This window comes from Ctenocephalides felis, unplaced genomic scaffold (assembly GCF_003426905.1).
Source record: "Ctenocephalides felis isolate EL2017-DRISC unplaced genomic scaffold, ASM342690v1 CF-g0.4_SCAFFOLD_01886, whole genome shotgun sequence".
Classification (NCBI taxonomy): Eukaryota; Metazoa; Arthropoda; class Insecta; order Siphonaptera; family Pulicidae; genus Ctenocephalides; species Ctenocephalides felis.
Genome location: NW_020538040.1, coordinates 93,165,547 through 93,193,465, shown reverse-complemented (window position 1 = coordinate 93,193,465; position 27,919 = coordinate 93,165,547). Strand labels below are relative to the sequence as shown.

At 27.7% G+C, this 27,919-nt stretch overlaps 1 protein-coding gene across 1 annotated transcript in view; it reads right to left on the bottom strand.

Annotated features, from left to right (window-relative positions):
* The window catches only part of LOC113377075 (elongation of very long chain fatty acids protein 6), a 49,272-nt gene that overhangs the window by 14,021 nt on the left and 7,332 nt on the right, over nucleotides 1–27,919 (bottom strand). Inside the window, exon 2 of the mRNA XM_026617257.1 lies at nucleotides 24,787–24,924. Coding sequence (XP_026473042.1) covers nucleotides 24,787–24,924 — 138 coding nt within the window. The remainder of the gene's footprint in view (nucleotides 1–24,786; nucleotides 24,925–27,919) is intronic.

Sequence of the window (27,919 nt, the reverse complement as noted above, 5' to 3'; positions counted from 1 at the left end):
AGCAATAAAACTTTACATGACAATCTTCACATTGAATTTATAAACAAAGTTATAAAAATAAACAGTGTCAAACATTTTCAAAAACTAGATCACTATTCAAATTCTAAAGTCGCTCAGCTTCTTGAAGACACCAACTTCAAGAAGATCGAAGAAGAGGCTGCCCAAAATTAATATTAAAGACTTTTAGCACTACCACAACTTTGTATCTATGAACAGAATTGTTGAATCACTTATTGGAGTGATTCTCCAACTATCGATATAATATTTATCACAATAATTTATATGTGTGTTTGAAAGTGTGTGAGTGAATGATATAAGCCAAATAGCTCATAGGATTATACTGTATTCTGATTGCTATTGAAAAAAAATTGAAATCGGTTCAGTCATTTTTGAGAAGACGTCGATGAAAGGTTTAATTTTAACAAAATGTCAAAAAAAACGCTACTCATTTTTTCAAATTTTGATAATTTTTTAAAATTAAACAACTTGTCGTAGGACCGTAATATTTTAATATATTCTATAAGACCATGATATCTATATATAGTCAAAAAAAGTTTCATAAAAATCGTCGTTTTTTTCCAACAGTTTAAGTACAAGAAAACGCCCGCTCGGCCAATCTTTACCAAAAACTCTTTAGGACGATTCCCGAACAACATCTTTCGAACGAATTACCACAATTTTCGATTCAAATTGTGAACTAAAACGGGGGCGAATATTTTGACACTTTTTTGCTAATTACGAAGAAACGTCTCGCCGGTTATAAAGTCTAAAGTCTAAAGTACATATAAAAAAATATATTAAGGACAAACTTTTTGTTAAGGCGCGAAGCTTAAATTTTACTTCGACGTCTAACAGGGTGTTGTCGATTTAATTATCTAAACACTTCACTTTTAAATTTGTTCTATTGTATAATAGAACTCTTGGTGTGATCTGTGATTATTCAAATAAAATGCGACGTTTGATAATTAATATATATTATAAGAAAATATGGTGAATATAATGGCAACAGATAGTTGATGTTTCTATACTGCGCTCTAAACTTATACTGACTAAAAATTATTAAAAAATTTAAATTAACAATATTAGCCCCGCCCGTAAGAGGCGGGTTGCATTAATTTATACATCTAAGGGGGATGATTTCTTAGACTTAATAGATGATTCCTTGAAATTATCTCCAGGCATTTTGCAGACTAATAAATAAAAGTATCGGACGCCAATATAGACAGTCCCAGACATATAAATTAAGCTCAAAAATTAAAATCCCTAAATCTTATATCCCTAATGCAATTTGCACTTGATGTGTGAAAGACATGCAGACGACGGTCCGCCTGGCCTGGCGACTGTCCATCGTATCGGAATACGAGACGATGCGTCCCTTACAAAAAAAAATAGTTCAGGTTACCTCCATTGGGAATCCTTAACATGGCGGCCACCTTGAAATAATCTTAATATTATTTCGAAATATTTAAATTTACATCAAAATCGAGTTAGTCTAATACATCATATAACAAAGTTTACAATATAATTAATAATTCATATAGACATTAAATAGACACTGCATCTAAGTCTTTGCTTTACATTTAAATGTTCGACTAGCGAAAAGAACTAGTAAGGAATAATAACATCATTATTAAATAATTACACTATTCCACATTTATGAAATAAGTTGTTAAAATTGAATGTATTCAATTCATAATCACTACACGACTTCGTTCTCATTGTCAATTGGTAATACACAGTCACAACACGAATTTTCCCATCCTCAACTGGATGTATTTCGACAATGCTGCCTACACGCCAATTTAAAGGAGGAAAATTATCTTCGCGAAGTAGAAGCATAGATCCCACCTTTACTGATTGATCTGCACAGCCCATGCATTTTCTTCGATCCTGTAGCTCCGATGCACGCTGTTTATGCCAGCGTTTCCAAAAACGTTGCATCAAACGCTGAAGGTGCTGGTAGAGCCTATTCTCCGGAACGTCAAGCACGTTTAGGTCGGGAATGGTTATAATGGGTTTGTCAAATAGGAAGTGACCAGAGGACAAATGATTAAAATCAATAGGATCGGAGCAAAATGAGGAGTTTGACATAATTTCAGTTTGTGACAAATATGTAAAAAATCCTTTAAATATATAAAATGCATTTTCAAAAAATCGAATGGAATGCTTCAAATGCGGCATGCATTTTACATTACAAATAGCACCAAAATGTGGTGATTTGATGAGAACGAAATGCCAATTAATTCCGTAATGTATAATTAAGTAAATTTTCATAAACTTCTTGAAGTTACGTTTGCATAAAATATTGGATGGTGTTTTAATTTCTGGCGACGCTCCAATAAATTTTGTGCCGTTGTTATCTGAATTAATGCTAGTATGGTTTTCTGACGCATAATAAGTCGTCTGAGCATAGCTAAAACCTTCTAACATAAAATTTGACACAATTTTTAACTGAATAGCGCGCGTACTAAAATGAATAAATCGGGATATGTATGCTCTGATTTTTCTAAAGCCTTTAGTACGACGATCTCTCAAAATAATCGGACTTCGGAAGTCCAACCCGCGACTCGCGAACGACAACAGCAAAGTCATGCGGTTTTTCAGTAAATTTTTCATTAACGGAAAGAGGAAAGGATTGACCACGAAGCATGTGAAACAGTTTCGTGTCACCCTTTTACATAAATTTGTATCGCCAATGCGCAAAATGCCATTTTCGGAATGCCTTTTTAATTCTGATTTAGTTTTTATTGGTCTGTGCTTTAAGTTGTTAGACCTTTCAAAACTACTATTAGAAACCGAATTCATTGCAAAATTGCAAATAGTTTCATTAGACGAGTGATGCGATTGGATTGTGCTTGAAATTATCCAACCCAATGCAGTGTTTTGCAAAATCGTGTTAGTTTTGCTCAATTTAATAAAACCCTTTCGTAACAAACTCCAAAATAAACCCGCTCCCAATAACATATCTATCCTACCGCTGATATTATAATCTGGATCAGCTAATTTTATTCCGGGAGGAATTTTAAAATGGTTTGATGAGAACGAAATCGCGGGTATATTACTTGCGATTGAATCTAAAATTAAAACACGATATATTGCATGAATATGAGCTTATATTTGATTTTATCTTAACTTCGATTTTGCTATTAATTTTTGATAAAGACTGACTTATACCTGAAACGGACATATTTAACTTCTCCGTTTTTAAGGCAAGTTTCTTTGAAAATTCCTGTGTTATAAAATTTGACTGTGAACCGTTGTCCAACAAGATTCTAGCAGGAACCCATGCGTTGTTTTTATTTAATACCGAAATGACCGCTGTTGAAAGTAAAACCTGTGATAAATTTACATTACTAACAAATGATGTGCTAGGTATAGATTCAATCAACGGATTTGCTAGCTCTTCACAATGCAATAGTGTATTATGTTTTTCATGGCAAACCACGCAACGAATTAAAACTGAACAATTATCTATTTGATGGTTTGTATTCAAGCAATTTGTACAGATTTTTAACTGCTGTACTTGCGATATTCTTTCATTTACTTTTAATTTTCTAAATTCTTCACATTTAAATAATGGATGACTTTTTTTACATAATACACATTGCAATGCGTTTGAGATCGCATAGGATCTGGTAACTTTATCGCTTTTTAATGAAACTTGTTTATGCGATTCGATAGTTGGTAGCTTTTCATAATAAAGCGATTCAAATACCTGGCACCTATAATCCAGGAACTTTACTAGATCAGAAAATTTTGAAATGTCTGAACCTTTATTGTTGGATAGCTCCCATTCGCGACGAGTTGCTGAATCCACCTTCGTTAATATTAAATACATAATTAATGAGTCCCAATTATTGACAGGCTCACCTAACGCTTCCAAACAACGTAAATTTTTATTGAAGCTATCCACTAAATTTCTTAACATTTTAAAATCTTCTGTCTTTATTTCAGAATGATTGAATAAACTTCTAATGTGGTTATTTATTATTATTTTTTTATTTTCAAACCTATCTCTAAGCAATCCCCAAGCAATCTCATAATTTGCTGACGATGACGGCAGTGAATGTATAACGCTTGCAGCTTCATTTTTTAAGCAAGTTTTTAAATAATAGAATTTTTCGGCATTGCTTAGATTGGTATTATTATGAATTAATGCCGTGAACGAATCATTAAACTGTAACCAATTACTATAGGAACCGTCAAATGTTGGTAATGCGATATTCGGAAGTTTTATATTATTGTTGAAACTTTGACTTTGTTCGCTTCTAATATTATTATTACTTAAATCGGTTTGAGGTATTTTATTTTTTACTTGATTGAAATTATCTGTTAATCGTTTGATGTCATTCAAGACACTAATTAAATCAATGTCGTATAATTTAGTTATTTCCTCCTCGTCGTCTAAGACATTTGCTAAATTATTAATAACATTTACGTAATTTTCCTCCAAAATGTTCAACTTATTTAAGTATTCTTCTATATCCCTAACATTTAAATCAGACAACGGCCTATTTATTAACTTGTTACATGCATTATCTAACACCATGAACTGCGCTTTTAATCCGCGTTTCTTATTTGTTAATGATTTTACCGATTCCATTTTTTATCATAGACAAAAACTATCAACAAAGGATAATGAAAGGGTATTTAAAGGAAGTACCTGAATTATGCAAGTAGTGCAACCCTCGAACTTGTTTTCTGCCTGTGTATGTTTATCAGCTGGTACGGTTCCTTTGTTTGTATTCACGACGTTTTTACGAATTTTATAATAATTATGTGTTAACTGTATTTAATTTCACTATTTGTTAACATATATTTAATCTGATTATTTGATTTATTTATTTTAATAATTTTATTTATTGTTATTATTGAATTTAATAACATGAATTTTTGTTTTTCTTTAATTTGATAATTTGATTTATTATGTTATTTTATTTAATAACTTGAATTTTATTTATTTATTTGTAATATTATTAAATTTAATCACTTTCATTCTATTAATTTGATCTTAATTTAATAATTATTCACTTCAATTTAATAATTTGATATATGATTTTATTTAATTTAATCACTTGAATTATTAAATCACTAATTATTATTTTAGCGGACTGTATGTTGCTGGTTAATTAATTTGCTTGAACGTCCAAAAGATCACTTAATATTATTAATATTGTTTATTTGTGTCCTTTGGAAAGTTGTAAAAGTCCAAATGATAAATATTCGGCTCGTTTGGACCAAATGTTAAGGCGCGAAGCTTAAATTTTACTTCGACGTCTAACAGGGTGTTGTCGATTTAATTATCTAAACACTTCACTTTTAAATTTGTTCTATTGTATAATAGAACTCTTGGTGTGATCTGTGATTATTCAAATAAAATGCGACGTTTGATAATTAATATATATTATAAGAAAATATGGTGAATATAATGGCAACAGATAGTTGATGTTTCTATACTGCGCTCTAAACTTATACTGACTAAAAATTATTAAAAAATTTAAATTAACAATATTAGCCCCGCCCGTAAGAGGCGGGTTGCATTAATTTATACATCTAAGGGGGATGATTTCTTAGACTTAATAGATGATTCCTTGAAATTATCTCCAGGCATTTTGCAGACTAATAAATAAAAGTATCGGACGCCAATATAGACAGTCCCAGACATATAAATTAAGCTCAAAAATTAAAATCCCTAAATCTTATATCCCTAATGCAATTTGCACTTGATGTGTGAAAGACATGCAGACGACGGTCCGCCTGGCCTGGCGACTGTCCATCGTATCGGAATACGAGACGATGCGTCCCTTACAAAAAAAAATAGTTCAGGTTACCTCCATTGGGAATCCTTAACACTTTTCAACTTAAAAAAATAATAGAAAATCTTAATTTCTTGCCTAAAAAATCAATAATGAATAAATCAACCAAGTATTCAAATTTAAAAAAAATTAGTACCAAAATTTCCAAAGTTACTAAGATAAGAAATAGCGCGAAAACTTTGTTACATATGTGTATATGTATATACATATAAGTGTATATATATATATATATATATATATATATATATATACGATGTTTCTGTACATTGTATCGATTTACCACAAAAAAATTAGAAATCGATCGTGAAAAAGAACAAATACTTCTGAATGTGATACCTCGCACAAAAAAATTCAACTAAAATATTCAAAACTTCAAAAATATTAAAATTCAATTAAATAAAATATTCGTAGATTAAATTAAACCATGTAACCAAACATCAAATAAATGATAATATTGCAGCATTAAATATTCAAGCATATCCTTCGCATTTTTAATTTATTCCTTATAATAAACAATTTAATGAAATTATTATGGAACATAACACAAACGTTATTTTGAAATTATAATATATTGCCAGATAATATCAGCAAAGCCTTATTATTAATTATTTTGCCCGTGTTTAATTTTTTATTGCGCACGGAAATACGTAGAGTGTTTTATTAATATGTGCATAAGCAAAATATAAGATTGATTAACAATACGCTGAAATACCTGTGTTTATAAATAATTATTTATTTGTTAATTTACTTGATAGCAATCGAAAACTTCTAATAATAAAAAACATGATTGGTTGAAGAGCAAGAGTGTTGCGGTATAAATAATCGTGTTTTCATTTCAAGACGTGGTGTTATATGACACGAATCGATTCTGCAAAATTGATTTCATCATTTTATAGATATACACGACGATAAAATTTACAGTTCAAGGTTTAAATAAAAATTACTTTAACTTGCCACAAATTACTAAAACAAACAAACAAAACCAGGAGTCACTTGAAGGTCTCAGTAATGCACTGATTTATAATAATATAAATACACACACATACACATATGATATATATATATATGTATATATATATATATATATATATATTAGTGATGTGCCAAGTCGAATCAAGTGATTCGAATCATTCGAATCAAGCCTTTAACGACTTGATTCGAATCAGATTTTACTTGATTCGAATCAACACGCATCAAGCCGCGAAATATTTACTGTGATAAAATATATATTAACACAAATTTTTCATAAATATAAAATTTTTCATAAATATAAATATAAAAAAAATGTTTTAATTCAATTCAATATTATAATAATATAAAAAATAAATATCATAAATATAAAAAATAAATAATGAATTAAATCATGCGAGCCACCCGACTTTAATATGCTTAAATGTATCAGCCCACTCCAATCGACTTTATATGACTTTAACCGCATTCATCGACTAACTATATCATCCGACTTCATATGAGTCAAACCGAATCAAGCGGCGTTCTGAGTTATTCCGACTTCATATGAGTCAAACCGAAACAAGCGGCGATATGAGTTGTTCCGACTTCATGAGCCAAACCGAATCAAGCGGCGTTCTGAGTTATTCCGACTTCATATGAGTCAAACCGAAACAAGCGGCGATATGAGTTGTTCCGACTTCATGAGCCAAACCGAATCAAGCGGCGTTCTGAGTTATTCCGACTTCATATGAGTCAAACCGAATCAAGCGGCGTTCTGAGTTGTTCCGACTTTATATGAGTCAAACCGAATCAAGCGGCGTTATGAGTTGTTCCGACTTCAATTCTGATTCGAATCATCCCGACTTTAAGCCGTTCGAGCGATATGAGTTCAAGCGATATGAGTTAACCGTATGGGCGATACAGTGCGTCGTCGTTCTTGCGTGTTTATTTATTTTACGGAGCGCTGAGAGCGATTTTGTTCGTGAAATATCAATACACAATTTTGATAATAATTAAGTGTTTTAGATTTTAAATGTTATCAGAATAAACCACTGGAAATTATGAAACGAGTTTCGGGAATCTTTCAATATAATTCTCTTTTGAAACAATTACTAAACACCAGAAAGTCAGTAAATAATATGTTAACTTCTGATTATGTAAGTAATGGCAAATTTACATTAATGAAATTAACTTTCAGCTCTCAGTTTAGATGCGATTCTTACTGATTACATAGTAAAATAAACAATCGACCCATGATTCCAAATATTATTTTATATGCTTTAGTGATGCACAATTGTTTGGTAATCTATTATTGTAAATTAATTTGAAGATATGTTTCAGCCGTCCTCAAAATTTTATTATTTTTAATAATTTTCAGAATATACTTTTTGATAGTAATTTATGTTTACAATTTCTACTTTGTCGCGGTTATATTGGTTAAACTGACAATTTTGATTATAAATTTGGATCACTTTTACTAAATTAATACATCCATGATTTTTTTTGTCCATATATATACTTGATTCGAGTTGATTCGAATCATGATTCGAATCAGGTTTTTTTCTGATTCGAATCATTCGAATCGGGAATTTTTCGAGTCGGCACATCACTAATATATATATATATATATATATGTATATATATATATATATGTATATATATATATATATATATATATATATATATATATATATAGTAAATTTAAAAGAACTATAAGTTATACTATATCTCTATATAGACAATAATTTTTGTTAAAAATCCTGATGCCAATAAGGCTTCACAACATTGGCGATTAATAACTATACATTTACCATAGCCAAAAGGCCAACCAAAAGCTGATAAAAACAAAATAAATACCTTAGTGGGTATTTCCACTCATAAAACAGAAACCGAATGTTCCATAAAAGTTTCGTTTGTGTTAAAAATCTTCAGAAAAAAAATTCGACCTTTTATATTTCGACAACACAGATTATGCAGATCATTTGAATATATTGTTAATATAAAATGGGTTTTATTGATTTTATTTTACTGCTTTATATAAACAAAGCTAACAAAGAAATGGAATTTCCAACTGACTTTAAGTAATACATTCCTTAAGTAGATTTTATACATTGTGGGTTTTAATATATATATATATATATATATATATATATATATATATATATACATATATATATATATATATACATATATATATATATATATATATATATATATGCTATATATATATATATATATATATATATATATATATATATATAGAGAGAGAGAGAGAGAGAATTTTTAATTTGTATCTTAATACAATATGAAAAAGTGATAAAAATCATGAATAAGTTCAACTGGTAAAAATTAGTTAGGCAGAAATAAGAGCTGTTTCTGGAAAATGTTGGAACAAAAATATCATTGATGATAAATATTGGTCCATATGACGAATTTATTTACCGAAGTAGTCATGTTTCGACACTATATATATATTCATGTCATTACAAACTCGAGGCGAAAACTTTGTATGCTCACTCGAATGATACTTTCTCCATTTCCTGTCACTCAGAATCACACAACTGCGAAAAATGCTGAATTATTAAATTATTGTCAAAAATCAAGACATGATTGCGATCAAAAATAATATGTTGAAGGTTTATTATAAATAAATGTTTCTATGAGTCATATTTGAAAGTAATAAAAATATCATAAGAAAAATCCAAAAATTAAAACCATTCAACATCCAATATCACTATGCTTTATTATTGGTCTATCGTAAGGAGGTTAAAGCTAGGAAGAAATACGCAAAACAATTGAATTGAATTGATTTTGTATAGATCCAGGAGTACAATATGTGCACGTGATTTCAAAGATCCACATTTATCAAATGACTTAATTTCTTACAACTAAGGAAAAAGTTTGCCTCGCTAAAAATAATCAGAAATGTAGAGATGTAACAAAATTATGTACTCGTATAGTTTTAAATATTTTGAACAAGTAACAAAAATTTAATAATATTATTATGATTATAAATCGTAAACAAAGTTTAAAGAAATTAAAAAATAATACTTCAAAATAGACAACAAATAAGTTCTAGTTTTTATCCATCTGCACCTACAGAAAAAATATGCATTTTAGTTTTTAACTAAAATCATGAACATAAAATCGTGTAATAGAGTCAAATCATTAAATATATGACACCGTAAATACTTTTGTGGTATCCTCATGCACGCTCTCATTCATATTATGTGTTACATGTATCCATTTCTCGGTACTCTATAGATACCACACAAAGAACTTCACGCAAACGATGATTTCATTTTGAATAGATTTCATATATCTCTATATAGTTTACTTTACATACTAAACCATTTATTGACAAGCACATTATTTTCTTTTATTTCTTATTTTTCAAAAACAATCAGAACATCAGAACATTGGTTATATTCTATGAGCTATTTGGTTGACATTAATAAAATATAATTAAATATAATAGTAACCCCAGTGGGTATATGTTCTATTCGTTGCAGTTTTACTAAATTAAGTTATCTGGCCATAATTTTTTTAGTCTTTTCGATTGTGGTGTAAGGAGCAGCAGAGGAACCAGTGAATTAAGGTGACTTTCTAATTTTTGATAATGATTAATCGTTCTTGTTTTTATGAAGTCCTTAGTATATAGCACCTTTAGATTACCATGTAGAGTTTTATTGCTTACCAACTAGGGTGCATCATTAAGTAGTTTTGATTGGGTCCACTGTACCAATGCCACATTAGATTTGCTAGAGCAGTCTCAAAGCTCTATTCCGTATGATAGATAGGAATTATTATTGTTTTATAAATCAAGAATTTGTTTACATTAATGAACAAGCACATTAATAAATTGATATTGGTATTGATCTCATCAGACGTTATAAAACTCAGAAATAGCATAAATTACATTTACCAATAAGCATAACAGTTATCAAAATTATGTATTATGCTTATGAATGCATTCTACAACATTAAATTTTTATTGACATATTATAGCAATTATCAAATATATCAAAAAGTTGTCAGTATTACAAAAGAAAAAATATAAAGAAACAAATTAAATATTATACATTATTGTGCAATGAAAAGTTATTTACAAATAATTATTCAGGCTAAGTTTTATTTTCACGACTCGTAAAAATATTTAAAAGTATTTTTGTAAATATTTCTTGTTTTTCAATCCAAATATCTCAAATATGAAATAAGTTTTCTAATAATGTTACCCAAGACTCCCAAGTTATTACTATTTAATTTTAAATTAATTTTTCTATAACCAAATATGCTGTAAGCGAAATTATTTTCAGGGTTTTTGTCTATAGTTTTATAACCGCTAGAAGCAATGTCAATTTCTGGTGAACGCAAAGGAACGTAGAGATAAAAATGTGTAATTAGGCAGTAAATAAAAATACATAACTAGTTTTCTGGTGATATGGTATTTAAAACAAATCGAATATAAAATTAGAATTGGATGACTGATTTATGTCACGTATTCAATAAATTAGTAGATAATAATAAATAAATACAAATTCAGATAAAGACAGTTAAAAATATATTAAGAAAGGCGTGATCTTCAATTAATTTTTTGAACAAAAACTATGCAAAAAATTTGCGTGTGTTTCCTGAAGAAATAATTGCTACTGATTGAAGTATCATGAAAATAAAACAATAAATATTATAATTATAATCCATGTTGTTATGAAAACTATAATTATAAAAAAGCATGAAACGTAAATATAAATTCCACACTTGTGGAATTTTAATGTTAACAATAACATGACATATACGCATTCACTTTTTATTTCTTCATTTTTAACATTCGTTATATATATATAGGATAGCACAAAACTCCAATTTGACTTTGGGCAATTATATTGTGGAAACCAAACCAATTACATCAGAACAAATAACACATATTAAACAAGCAACTATCTGACTACGTTCAGTAAAACTCTCGGCTAATTCATCATCGTAGAAATGTATGTCTTTGCTGTTTTTCAAACATTTGTAACCTAGTCCTTTTTACCCCAGGGTAAATTGGGATGGCCACGGAGCAAACAAGTCCAATGTTTTATTTTAATTTTAAAGAGATTTAAAAAAAATAATTGTTATATAATTCAATCAATGCAAAGTATGTCTTTTATGGGTGCATTTTTTACAGAGATAACACTGTAATAACCTTGATCTGGTACTTTGTCAGAAATATTCATCAGGAGAGTTGGACTAACTAATTATTTAATTTATCTCTTGTTAATAAATCCTTAAAAATATTAAATCATAAATTTTCGATAGTATATAATGTTATAAATATAATATATAATATAATGTGATAAAGTTTCGATAATATATAATGTCAATATTATCATATACAAAACAATTAAATAAATTATAAATTAAATCAAAAATCATTTTGAGATAGCTGTTAAACTAATTATTGAATTAATATTAATCTTATTAATTATTAATTAATTATTAATAATTGGTATTAATCATTTGAATAATAAAATTATTCACTTACAGGCATGACAATAGGAGGTACTATAACATAGAAATAAAATAATAAAAAAACAAAGCATATCGAACAGTTTTGTAAGAGAGATTACGTAAAATTTCGGCGAAAAACTATCCATAACCGTCAAGCGCGATAATCAATTATGAATCATTTCGTCAACTTTGAATTAAACATTGAAATATGAATTACCACATAGAAACGGAAAAATTACTTTTATCATAATTTTTTATGATATGTTGCGTTATTTCAAAATGTAACATATTACAATGGTCAATTAAATGTATCCGAATAAATATGTTTCATTTACAATAAAAGTCACAATTCATATTTTTATGGAATCTATTGCAATTAATAACTAGCTGTATTTTATTCATAGTTATACTCGCGATTCGCAATCAATGTCCTTTTGTAATGTAATATTCAACGAATAAATTATAAAATATTTTTTTATCAATTTTATAACAGCAGATGCTGGCACGCAGCATTTGATGCAAAATAAAAATGAATCGAATCGTTAAATCAAATGGATCGAACATTATATTATTTATGATGCTTTGAATATAATGCTTTATAAAAATATATAATACAAAATCAAGAAGCAAATTATACAAATATTTGCAATTTTATTTTGCGTTTGTTAAACAATTATATATATATATAACAATTTAGTATTTTTCGTGTTATCCAATTTCATACTAATAGCAACTACAAAGCTATACGACACTTACTATATTACAATTACAAAAACTATATTAATAAAAATTATTTTTTTCTTTTTCTATATTGAGTTGTTATAATGTAATTCCTTATTCTAGTATTAATACTTAAATGAATATTAATACTTAAGTGAACTGCAGCAATGCCTCGCAAGTTTATTTTCAATCGATACCATATTTGATATCTATAACCTGACTGCTTGATATCAAGGTGGCCAATGCGGGATCGAATCCGAAACCAGTGGTTGCTAGTACACGTTCTTATCACGGACCCATATTATTATAATAGTTGTAATGTCAATATGTTTTAAGCGATTTAATGCATTTATAATTGCCCAATCGATTTGGGTAATCATTAGTATTACGATCACAAAATCAAACCTATATCAAATCTGTATATCACATATATCAAGAAAATAATCAATATGTGCATTTGACAAATGCACGAACGCCGAATGGACTATACAAATAATACAGAGTTTGACAAAGTATTCAGAAATTTATTTTTTAATTATTTATTTATTAGCATCAATTATTATATCACACATTACGCTAATATTTAAACACAAATACTTCTGATAGTAGAAACGAAAGAGCTTGTAATGTATCTATTAATCTTTTATTATATATGTAACTGGGATATACTTTTTAAATAAGAAATATATGATATAAATATATATATATATATATATATATATATATATATATATATATTTCCAAATGTTTCTCCAAACTTAGCCACATCGCTGCTGAACCTATTATGCTAATTACAAGTTTAAATATATTGTATTTATTTAATTTAAACAGTGTTGTTTATAGATTTTTGTGCTAGAATAATATGATCCAAGGTGAATTATTACATTTTCAAAAAATCTATAATAATATGCATGTAAAATTTACAATGCAGATCTCAAAAAAATGTCAAACTGAGAAAAATGTAAATGAGAAACTGTGTAAAATGTCAAAATTTTGTAAGTTGCCCACTAAGAAAGAACTTGCCAGTAAAAGAAACATGTTACTTTTAATATATCATCATATGTTGCGCACCCCTCGTGTACAATGATTTGGACATATCTGATTTAATACGAAATATGAATGTAAATATGTCATGCCCATGAATTTGTATTGCATGCAAAAGATTTTTGATTGGTAACAAGATCGCATTTCTACTAAAATTTGATCATTATAGTCCGCAATCGGAAAGCCCACCTCCTCATTAGTAATTGTATAATATAATATTGCATGTTTGATATCAAATTTAGTTTAATGAATTGCTAATGATGTAATTTCGGTTCAAATATAATATCGTAATGAAAAACGTATATAATGCATAAACAATTGCATATAACTATGTTTATGAAAAAAAATGATTTTGTTAACTAATTACATTGCAGTCAATATATTAAGCACCTATAACAATATTTACTATAGAAAAGCATTTAAATAAACTGAAATTTTTATAAATTAGCACAAAAATATATAATGGGAATCAATTCTAATACGTATAGCGCCGATTAAAATTTTGATCACATAATAGATTGAACGTAGTACACGATTATTCTGATCCATATATTAAAGAATAATATATTCACATAAATTTATTTCAATTCAGATATGAATATTAATATAAGAAATATGTTTTAGAACTATATACAAATTCTAACCAATTCCGATTACTTCTCAATCGATTAAAGTTTGCATATGCATGAGTTATTAGTAAGCACATTAAGTTATGTTTATATATATATATATATATATATATATATATATATATATATAATATTCAAACTGATCAATAACAGTAATATTCATTACCTCTCTATGCATGCCTATAATTTTATGAGTCAAACATGTCCATTTTAAAAACATATTCCATAAATTATAATGAAGATACAATGTGTTAATTTATGAATTGTCGTCATCACGTGAAGTAAACAAAATATGTTCATCCTAAGATATCATAAAACGATATACCATGGAAAAGACAATAAATAATTATACAACGCTAATCATACATCGTCGATTTTGATGAATGTTTTCGTCTGTTCAACATTTTTATCAATATATAATACTTCAAGTATATTTAATAAAAAAAATAGACAATGAAGAAGAAAAGAAAGTGAAGCAATAAGAAAAAAGTGGAATAATTTAGTAATAATACAAAATCTACGATTTTCTCAGCAAAATAGTTTGAATTATTTAAAGTGTACATAGTCATACGAGTATTCACAAAGAAAGTAAAAATTTTTGTACCATCGGCGGCTTTATTGGTTAGCCTGTTCTATTTTTTTATGTCAATGTGAACTGCATATGCTTCAACAACATTACTGTTGACACAAGGACTACAAGGATTTATCATAAAAATTAAGTCTAACGAGCCAGAACAATCGAGTAAACTAACACAGTTTATGATTGCGGAAGGTCTTAATGTAGATTTCCGCTACATGTAATTGACCAGCACGCAAACTAGATACGCCTAAAATTCTAAATTCAATGAAATATTTTGTACCGCAAAACTAAATACATAAATCGCCAAAGCTTCGTGTGAAATTACTAATTCCACATACTAGACAGATAAAAAATATATAGTTACAATGAAGAAACTAACTAGCTGTAAGTGGAATTCTAACTTGAGGCATCGTGCTTTAAGGCAAATTGCTGGAACTTCCCGTACCGTAACGAAATGTTCGAGGAATACTGAATGTTTTTAAATAGATTATTATAAATATTGTAACATTGTCTAATATTTATAAGAATTACATAAACTGAATTGCAGAGTTGAAATTATTTATAAAGTATATTAGAACTAATAGTCAGAATTAAAAATAAAATCTGAAATATTTTCGATATACAAAAAACTAAAAAAAAAAAAAAGAAAAAAAAGTTGGAACAAAATTTTTTTTTTCAAAATCAATTATTTTGTTAAGACAAGCAGATAGTTCTTTGAATCATTTAAATCGGACGCTTAGTTCTCTCAAAAACTGCCATTTTTTACATATTTAGCTCCGTATCTTCAAAATGGCTGGGCCTGCCTTTGCCAAAAACTAATAAACACTTCTCCCAATCATTACTAATTGAATGTTTTTTAGATGATTCAAATCGGATACTCCGTTCTCTCAAAAATTCGATTTCTATTTTCTGCACTCTTTGCTCCGTATCTCCGAAACGGCTGGACCTGCCTTTGCCAAAAACTAATCAGCTCTTTTCCCTATCAATAGGAATCGAATGTTTTTTGAACCATTCAAATCGGTTGATCCGTGCGCCCTAAAACGTGACTGGAAATTTGTATCCATACATACATACACACACACACACATACACACACACACACATACATCCATTTTTTCTGAGGTATGCCAAAACGTTCAGAAACCTTCAAAACGTCGAGAAATGTAAAAATTTTCAATTCCGATTTTCGGCCCATTACAATAACTTACCCTACGGGAAGTTAAAAATAGTTCAAAATATCAAATAGAACATTTAACGCATATTAGAATAAGTTTTCATTTTATCCCATAATAATCAAATATGTTTCCTCGGTATTCACATAAAATATGCTGCAATATTGTATACTAAAGTTTAAGTTTACAGAATGGAATTATGGTTGATTCTGGCATCACAGATTTATTGATGAGCTGAGAAAACCATGTGTTCGATTCCTCGAAGTCTTCAGAATTTTAACCTAAAAATTATTATATTCCTTGGATAATACGCATACAAGTATTTTAACTTCCCTTATGGTAAGTTATAGTAATCGCAAAAAAATCGAAAATAAATTTTTTTATATATTTTCAGGTTTCAAAGGTTTCTGCACATTTTGGCATACCTTACAATTAGAAAAATGAATGTATGTGTGTGTGTGCGGATACAAATTTTCGTCGACGATTTTGGGAACACCGATATACACCACCAACTCTAAATAACGAACAATGTTAGCGATATTTATATTTAACAATATTGAAAAGTAGTATTTTTTTAGTTTAAGTCTACCATGCGTCCTTACTCAACCGAATTACCAGAGAACAATACGATATTATTTTATTATTTATGAATATCATAAAAAAGTTGTTATAGGATAAACTGGATATAAACAACTGTAATTTTAGATCGAAATCATAAAGTCCACATCCTAAAGTCCAAGTATCCAAGATTCACTTAATTAGTAGATTCACTATTATAATTACATATATAAAAATCTTATATAATGTTTTGTGTATCTATATAAAAAAATAAAATCATATTCTCCGACATTATAAATGCGAATATTATATCATAATAGAAGTACGTAATATTTCTTTATTTAATTAGAAAACAATAAGCTTAGAAAATGATAAAAATACACACGGTTTGATCCATAACTAACAATCGGTATTATTTCAGTTTCGTGAAAAGCAAAAACATTCAGAATATTTTGCGTTATATGTAATTAAATGTAAAGCATATTTTCAAGTAGTAGAATTTTCAATAAGCGTTAAACACTAAGTCTATTGTATTAATTTATTTCTTTGAATATATACGAACAAATTTGCATTGTCGTACAAATTTATTCGCGAGAGTATTGTTGTAAAATCTTGAATTACGTAAAACTTGACGTAATAGAAAATAATAATTTCTTATGCTAGTATACAAAATATATTAATTTACTGTCCGTTGCTGTCAATTATTAAATTAAGCACATTTATTAAAGTTGAATGTTTTAAATTCTGGTTTATAATTACACACAATTATTATTCATGTCAATTTGATTGCGAATATTTAAATATTAATCGTTTTAATATCTATTTATATTTTTCTAACGCAAAGTTTAACATAAGCATGCGCACATCGTACGTGATATATGCTATATGTACATGCATAACATACATGCTATGTTAGCGTTTTTACAAAATGTGAGCTATAAGGGCTAACGTTTGCAATCATTCGGAAACAAATCGATTGAATCAATTATAAAATATTACTAAAAAATATTTAATAGATGTTACGTTTTTTGATACAGTAACACCCCGTTTAACGCCTTATCGTTTAGCGCTCTTTTATTTCAACTTAGGTTTTAAAGAAATAAATGAGAAAGATGTCGAAGAAATAATTCAAGATAAGAATCAGCGCAGTCTTTCTAATGGTGAGCTCAAGAAATTAACTGAACAAGAAAAAACAAAAATGTTGATAGCAGTGATTCAGCGGAAGAGCAAAAAGAACTTTCGATGGTGTTTGTAAAAAAGAGTTTATCTACCATAACTGAAATAATGGATCAATTCATTGAAAATGATTCGAATTTTGACAGGTATATATTTGGGCTTTAAGAAATAAATGTTTGATTTTATTCTTAATAAAAAAAATTCCGTCTTTCCCTAACCCCAATATTTCCATGTAAAGATAGCCTCGTTTAGCGCTGTTTCGCATTGCGCTCAACTTTGATGGAACAACGTATCCCCCGCGTTAAACGAGGTATTCCTGTATATCTTTTTTCTTTGAACGGCTGTCAGAACTTAAGGGTTCTATGAGCTGTTCTGATGAATTAACTAATTGTAAGTACGTCGGTTTTTTTCATAGATGACAAACCAAATAGTAGTCCTATCTCTATGTGATCAATTTCAAGGTTACAATTTTTGTAAAAGCTATTTTCGTTTGGAAACATATTGCTATCTATATTCCTAAATGCAAACCGTTGTTACTATTGCTGAAATCAGTACGGGTATCGAACTCGGATCCTCTGATTCAGATCCCGTCGTTCTAGCCACTTTTACGCACGAGCAAGCCATGATGAAAATCAATGGATAATTTTTTTTATCAAACTCAAGGCCTCGAAGAAAACGAAAGATTTAGGTATAAGTGACATTTTGCTTAAAGGCAAGTTACAGGAACTTCATTAACAAGTATTAGATATGCAATATTGCCTCAAAAATGCCAAATCTATGAATTTAGCAACTTTTAAAATTATGACGATAACATTTTCAACCGTTTGTTTCCAAAATAAACTGTTACTTTTCACTAAAAACTATTTTATCATCGCTATTTTAAATTATAATATTTATATATCTTTCAAACAAACAAACTTATATATATATATATATATATATATATATATATATATATATACTAGCAAACCCGACGAACTCCGTTTCGCCACCAGATGGTTTCGTGTGAAAGATGAAGAAATTTTTTGTTTGTTTTATATTTGAAAAGGAAAAATTTGACTTTATTATACAATAGTAATGAATTTATTTCGATTACAAAAATGAAGTGTTTTTTAGTTGAACTTCTCTAAGTAAATGAAAGTGAATCCGTAAATTATCCGTTTCCTTGAAGTGCTCTTTGGTAAACCACATTTTTTGTTTTTTGGTCTGACGTTAACACAAACAAAGCGGATGGTTTTCCAACTCGTGAACAGGCAACGTATAACTGCCCATGTGAGAAACAATGATTTTCTAAATAATCTATTTGAAATTTATCCAGCAAACACTAAGCGATTGGCCTTGCGACATGTTATTGCAAACGCAAGGCGAACTGGATATTGCAATCGTTTGAAGTCAAACGGAAGACCAGTCAGAATCATTGGTATGTCACCAAATCGCCAGCAATTTTTGATTAAATGGTGAAATTCAGGTCGTGTACATCATTATTCTTTGCGGCAAGAATTGCTCGTTGACTTAACCAAGCATAATTCTGATAATTCTCACTAATGTCATTACTCGAATTTTTAATTACGGTGCCTGAAGTTCCAGCAGCTTGCATTAAGGTACGATGCCATGCACAACTAATTTTCTTAGCTATAAACCTTGCGGAGCCCGAGACCTTTCCAACGAATGCAAAATTGTCGAAATCGGTTCGTGCGTTCTGGAGTTATTTCGTCAGGAAGGAAAACCCGACTTATTTTTATATATATATAGAAGATATGATTTTTTGTAACTAAACTTAACACTTTAGTAGGTCTATAATATTTTAGCATGTTAATTTAGAACATAAACTCTATCATCGTGCAACAAGGTTTCATTAAAATCGCCAAATAAATCAACAATTAATTACGTACGGTTCTGCCGATCACTACCATAATCTAACACATAATGACTTGAAACATCAACAAAACAAAAGTAGCAAATCGGTTTTTCTGGCGAAGACAAACATCTCCTTCGGGATGCTAAAAAAGATACATAATATTGGTATTTGAAATGCATGAAAAACCGGTCGTTGACAAAATTGTACGTAAAACTAAACACGACCTCGTTGATTAATTAATTTGAATATACTAAAGTAACACCGTTTTTACATGCTTCCTCGTTAGACAACGGAATTCCCAATATCGAATGTTTCTAAGAAACGCTATTTATTTCTGCAAAGATCTTTAGAAAATATTAATAAACATTATTTCTGTAAACAAGGACTTTTAGCATATAAAAAATATTTTTTTCATCGCATTAACAAAACGAATAATAAATAAAAATAAAAGCCAAATGTTAATAAGGTATAAGTACAAGCATTTATTTTTAAGTTTCAGAATATAAGGTTTTTTATTTTACAACTTTCATGAGATATAATATTTATTATTCCATATAAATAAATATATCCATAGAACTGAAGAAAAATATTGCAAGTCATGAACGACTGAAAACAACTTGAAAATATAGTCATCATGACCATCCAAAAACTAAGCTTAAAAACAAAAAAAGTATGAAGCTCCTATTGCCATAAGATTTAAGCATTGGATTCGTGATTGATTTCTTCATTTATTATAATATAATTTTAAAAAATATGTCATTTACATCATATAAGTCAACAAAAATTATTAATAATAAGCAGTTGTTTATAGATAATAAAAATAGTCAATGCATTTCCGAATACTATACAAAAAGCTACAACACAAATTATCAAACGTAAATGCTTTTTTTGTTCAAGTAATAAATTTTATATCTATTACAATCGATGCTTTTGAAGTATTGTAAATAAAAGTCTAGAATCATATTTTCGATAAATATGGAATTTTGGGTTACGTTATTGTGATACACGATTTCGACCTATATTTTTAAACAAGTTCATATGTTTTTTTATAAAAAATTGAACAATGCAATGAATATATTAAGTCGTATTAAAATCAGGATTCGATTAATTTCTTTGTTGTTTTTATTGTAAAAAAAAACGTATGAATAGTTCAGTAACAGAGCGTTAAAAAATCTTGTCAAATTATTTCGGCAAATTTAGTGTCTAGACAAACGAGCAGACGCTTTTTTATAAATTATTATTTATAAAAAATATGTATGCAATGTTTAAGACAAAACACCTGTATCGGCAGCTTAAGTCATAATATGCGAAAAACATCGAAATGTGCTAGCGATAGCCAAGACAAGTTACCTTATTGAATCTTCCAGGAAGAGAAATTATTTGTGCGAGTATGTCACATAATATTCAAGTTTTCATGTCAATTACGCAAATATAATAAGTATGTTTTATAAAAGTGAACAAGAAGAGATATATTAAATTAATATTACTCAACAGTAACTTTTAATTTCAAACAAGTTTGATTTTGATATTACTTTAGTAATTACTACGGCAGATATTACGGCTGTGTATGCGACACTACCTAGTTATGTAATTTTAGAACGTTGGTAAAAATACCATACTTAATTATTATAAAAAATATGCCGATAATTAAAATTAATTGTTATTAAAAACTCGATCAATTATTTTCGACAAATGATATATCAATCAACAGTAAGAATCTTAATTTCAAATATTATAGTTTATGTCAATAATTTGCACATAAAAAAAGAAGATTCATCATAAAAAAAATATTTTACTACTACTATTATTTTTCCAAAAACAGTGTGCGTATGCCAAGATGGTTTAAAAATCTACAACTAATTATGAGATATTAAAATTAAATTAAATGTAATTCAGATATCGCGCAATGCAAATCTACTGATATGATATCGCTATATCTCAGGTGGATTGATAACAAAGTTTGTATCATAAATTCGTATATCTGCTACTATTATTAAAAACGTGATAAAAACTTACTTGAGCTTAATTTTTAATTATGCATTTTTGTTATTAAAGGATATGATATTTAACGTTTCGGAAGTAGATACATTTCATCATCAGGTTTCTTCTACCAAAAACAAAGTAACGATAACACTTAATAATTTGATAAGAACAGTATGTCCAAAAAAACTTTTAAAGGAATGGATTATGTATTCTATGTAAACTGTTTTTTCGAAATTTAAAAAATATTAGGAAGCATAAAAATTTGTATTTCTATCTGTGTACAAATTTCTGTAACTGAAATGCTAATAAACTAAAAAATATTCTAAATGCTAATAGTTCAGTACATGTAGTTTTTATTTAAGTATATTTATGCGCAAAAACTAAAATTAAAATAATGATTCATTACTAAAAATATACAGTAATGAATTTATTTACTCAAGTAAAATTGTAAATTCTTTGCGTCGTTAAAAAACGAACTTCCAAGAAATTTTTATATAAACATATAATGGCATTTGAATATTTTATATTGAATAAAAATTAGCTCATATTTTATGTACAAATATTGTTTTATCAACATATGCATATTTTGTTTCGTTTCCTGAGATCACTTTATATAAATAAAGTTGTATTATATATAGCTAGTACTGCTTTTTTACATACAATACAATTATAATTTTGTATCTTCTTATTCTCTACTCCCAATAAGAATGTGAAGTAAATTTATATATATATATATATATATATATATATATATAAGTCCACTTGTATTTTATATGTATTATCCATCTTCATAAATAATTTGTTTGCTTTACATATATACGAGTTTACATATATTGTATGTTTATATATATATATATATATATATGTATTTGTATGTATGTATGTATATATATATATGTATATTGCTTATTTACATGTATGTTTGTATGTATGTGCATATTTATATGTGTATACATGTAATTATATATACGTATATATGCATGTATGTATGTGTATATATATGTGTATATATATGTATATATATATGTATATGTATATGTATATATATATATATGTATATATATATATATATATATATTTGTGAGCATTTATGTACATATGTATATATATATGTATTGTGTGTATATATATATATATATATGTATGTATATATATGTATATATATATATGTGTGTATATATGTGTATATACATGTTTATGCGTATATGTATGTGTATACGTGTATAGCTATAGTTACATAGATAGGTATGAGTATATGTATGGTTCATACATGTACATGTACGTCGTTGTGAATATGCATGCACGTTGCATATATGTATATACGTATATTTATATGTGTATAGTCTTACATGTATATGTGTACATATATAGGTATATATTGTTGTATCTGTATATGTATATGTGTATTATATGTTTGTATGTGTGTGTATATGGATATATGCATGTATATATATATATATATATATATATATATATATGTATATATATATATATGTATATATATATATGTATATGTGTGTATATGTGTACGTACATATATGTATATATGCGTAAGTTTATATGAGTGTACTTAAATATTTTTGCCTATACTTTTTAATTATTTATTTAATTCTAGTCTCTACTACCTTTCCTATCTTTTATATTTGATTTGTTGTTAAGTGTTGCTATTTGTTAATTTTTCTCTTATTGTATAGTTACTTTACCAATCCACATATATTATAATTACCTAGATATGCTAATTTTCATACTGTTTTTAGATCCACTGATGATGACATTAAATTGAATGTCGAAACGTTTGGAAATAAAGATTATTTTATAAATCTTTGGCTTTTCTTTGTTTGATGTATCGCCCTCAAGAACTCACTCATATATTTCAACATCAAAATTAACTACTAAATCATATATATATATATATATATATATATATACAAATATAAACAATATTATACAATTTTTTATTTTGTTATTGATAATAAAACAAAGATAATGCAAATGTCGTATCCAATTAAAATCAACTTTTCGAAGTAATAGATAATAATGGGTTAGGTAAATATGGGTTGAATTAAAGATCAATGGTGGTTTCCACAAATTTTACCACGTAGATAAAAACGTAGTAGGTAATGTACGTATAGATTGTTTAAATACAGAAATAACTTAGTTGATGAGAGAAAAATATGTTTAAATAAAAATAAGAGAAAGGGATACGCAAACTTGGTCGCTCTTTATGTAAAAATTTATCACAAAGTATCTAAGCTGTGGTAATATTTAAAATGGACAAATAAGATTCAATTATTTAAGATTTTATAAGAAACATATTTTTTATTATTTTCAACTTCCCGTAGGGCAAGTTATAGTAATCGCAAAAAAATAGAAAATGAAAATTTTTATATATCTTTACGTTTCAAAGGTTTCTGAACATTTTGGCATTCTTTAGAAAAAAATTATGTATGCGCGTGTGTGTGTGCGAAAATTTTTGTCGACGATTTCGGGAACACGGTTGAACTGATTTCAAATATTCAAAAAACATTCGATTCCTATCAATAGGCAGGTCTAGCCGTTTCAAAGATATGGGGCAAAAAGTGCCAAAATCGGTAACTCAGTTTTTAAGAGAACGGAGCATCCGATTTTAATAATTCATGCAATTCCAATTCTTCAATAATATAATAGTATAAAGGTTTCCCATCGAAATAAATTATAGGGTAAACTTAGACGTAATAAAGTGAACAGCATGGTTAGCACGTGTAAAAACCAGTCGTTACGGGAAGAAATTGTTGTCAATGATTTACGTAGATAACTCTTTGCTCACCTTGGTACGCAGACGCTATGGAACAATCCGTAGTGCGTCAGCACGTGGAGAAGTTCAGGAGCTGTCCGGCAGGCACCAGCGATCGAAAACATTGCTAGGCCAGCATTCCATACTGTCAGAAGGCCCCGGAGCTCAAATCTGAAAACCCAAATCAAAATCAAATTAATGATTAAATTTTAGTAAACAGCAAGACGTTAAAATTTCACATTCCGGCTAACACATCATTAAAGATTGTTACTGTGTTTGCACATTATTTTGATGATTATAATGAAAAATATAGAGAATAATTCTATAAATATATAGAATTAATTTCAAAATATCTACAACAGATTATAATAGGCTATTATAATCTGTTGTAGATATTTTCCAATTAATTCTATATATTTATAGAATTATTCTCTATATTTCTCATTATAATCGTTATATATATCTCATATCTTATATATAATTGTTATATATAATTGCTATTATTAATAGCAATGTTATAAATAAATATTTGTAAACTTTATTAATAATAGTAATAGTAATTAGTAAAAATTATATTGTCACAAACATCAAACTTTGATCCTATAACTAAAATTAAACCATTGAAATGATAAATATTTATGTCATTCACCTATTGTTATTTTACACATTTTATATTACAACATAAATAATACATGTGCTATATATTATTGGTAGTAGTAACAAAACCATAATAAAATTTGATTTATTTTATTATGCAATGCCACAATTGCTTATCATTGCAGTTATGAAAAACTTAAAGCAAGAACGCAGCCAAAGTCTAAATAAATGTACTTTAAATTATATATTTGTTCTAAAATTTCGCACAGTTTCCTGATTCCGGTGTCTTATGTATTGCATATCTATACATCGATAACAATGATTTAGATAAGATATAATATAAATAATAACATTACTAAATTATCTAATATATCTTATCAAAATAGAGCTAATGCGTATATTGTTCTTAAATTAGAATATTTGATTTAGTTGATAAAAATATATGTTATAAGTCATTGATGCCGTACACTTTTATCTCACTAGTTTTAGTATAAAACGCAGTAGCGAAAAATAATCTATGCATTAGAATTTTTTTTAAACATAAGCCATCAACACTCAACTTTGATCAATCGACTTAACAAATATAAAATAAAGATTTTCATATTTAGTAAATTCATAAATGCAATTATAATTTGACAAAAAAATTGAAAAAAAAAGTTTTATATACAAAAAACTAGATAACAATTGAATAAGTTTCTATAAAATTGCTATAAACAAGATAAAACAAAAAGTATCACTCATATGAAATCATCAATTGTTATATATGCAATAGATTGTTTTAATAAGCCATCAGCACTCAACATTGATCAATTGACTTATCAAATATCAATATAGGTTTTATTTTTAGTAAATTCATAAGTGTAATTATAATTTGATAAAAATATTGAAAAAATAGTTTTTGTATATACAAAACATCGTAAAAACGTTGTAAGGCCTTTTAGCCGTTTTTAATATATGTGTATGAATGTCAGAAACAGCTGGGCCGATTTTGACAAGACTTTTACTGACAGTCAGCTGATTTAATTAGAAAAAAAAGTATCTTAATTGATCTTAAAAAAAAGTATCTTAAGTGAATTTAGGTGTTACAATCAACAAGTTCCAAGAACAAACGTTGAGCAAACCCGGTCTAGATTTACTTTAAAATTATTTTATCAAAGGGCAACTATTATAGTGACACGTTCTTGTGCAAGAAATGCCAGTAGTGTTATTTTTTAGCCCAAGAAAATTGTACACCAAATATTTTATATAAAAAAAGTTTTCAATAAACCTATTTTAAACATAAACTTCTCCTTCGGGAAGTTAAAGAACTAAAAGTACATGATAATCAAAATAAAAATTCAAAACCTAAAAAATAATTAACTTTTTTGGTAAATTCCACGCAGACAAAGTCGTGAGTATAGCAAGTTCTAAATAAATTCACTTACTTATCCCTTAAAAGAATTCAGCATATTATATTATAAGCTATTTCCCGTTAAGATAAGAATTGATTTTTCCTCATTTTGACCTAATATTCGGAGCTTTTCAGGGAACAGAAAGCCGAAACGTAGGACCAGGAAGCATGAAAGCAGAAGTTTAGAAAGGAAAATGCATAAAAAAATGTGTAAAAAAAGAAGGGAAATACTGGTAATAGGAATGATACACGAGGAGGGATAAGAAAATCATTGATTTGTATTGGCTCTCATACCATGGACCTGCCTTCAGGCAGACTACCATTTATTATTATTATTGAAAATCATTATCAAATAAACGATTAAATCCAATAAATAAAATAAAATGATTGATTTTGCACATCAAAACAAAATGCTTGTAAGCAATTTTTACAAATTATATTTACGACTTAATAGTATGTTTTTGACCTATTACTCAAGAGTTTGCGACAAACATGTAATAAGTAGCTTTCCATATCTTCATTTAAAATAATTCATATTTTCAAGTGTATAGACAGATAGGCATTGCGCATTAGTTGGTGGCATGTTATTTAGTAATATTAATTATTCTGGTAACTCATAATTATACCAGAAAATCTTGAATGCAAATATCGGCCTTGAGAAATACCTCAATATATTTAATTAAATGTTCGTTAATCCGTAAAATGATGTACATTTGCTATAATATTAATAACATAGATAATGACAATTTTCTGTCTATTTTTATATTTTTAAAACATGTTACAGAATATTTTTTGTAAAATATGTTAAGTTTCGCTATATTACCGATTGAATTCATAATAAAGCAGCAATATTCAGAATCACAAGTTTAAATCCTGCATGTAAAATGTAAGAGCTATATTTATTAATCGACAGAAAACAATGATATAATCAAAAATCTGTTGAAATCTTTTGAAATCATAAAAAATTGGTCAGATATTTTTGTGCTGAATAATTGAAGTATTATATTTCTTACAATAGTTGATATCAAGTTAAAATTAGTTCTAATAAAAAGTACACAGACATTTTCTTGATAAAGAAATCTTTCAAAAAAAGCTCGTGCGCAGATTTAGGTTAATTTAATAGAAATTTTTCGCATAAAAGCGTTAAATTCGCAAATTGAAGCTACGCAGTAAGTGTTT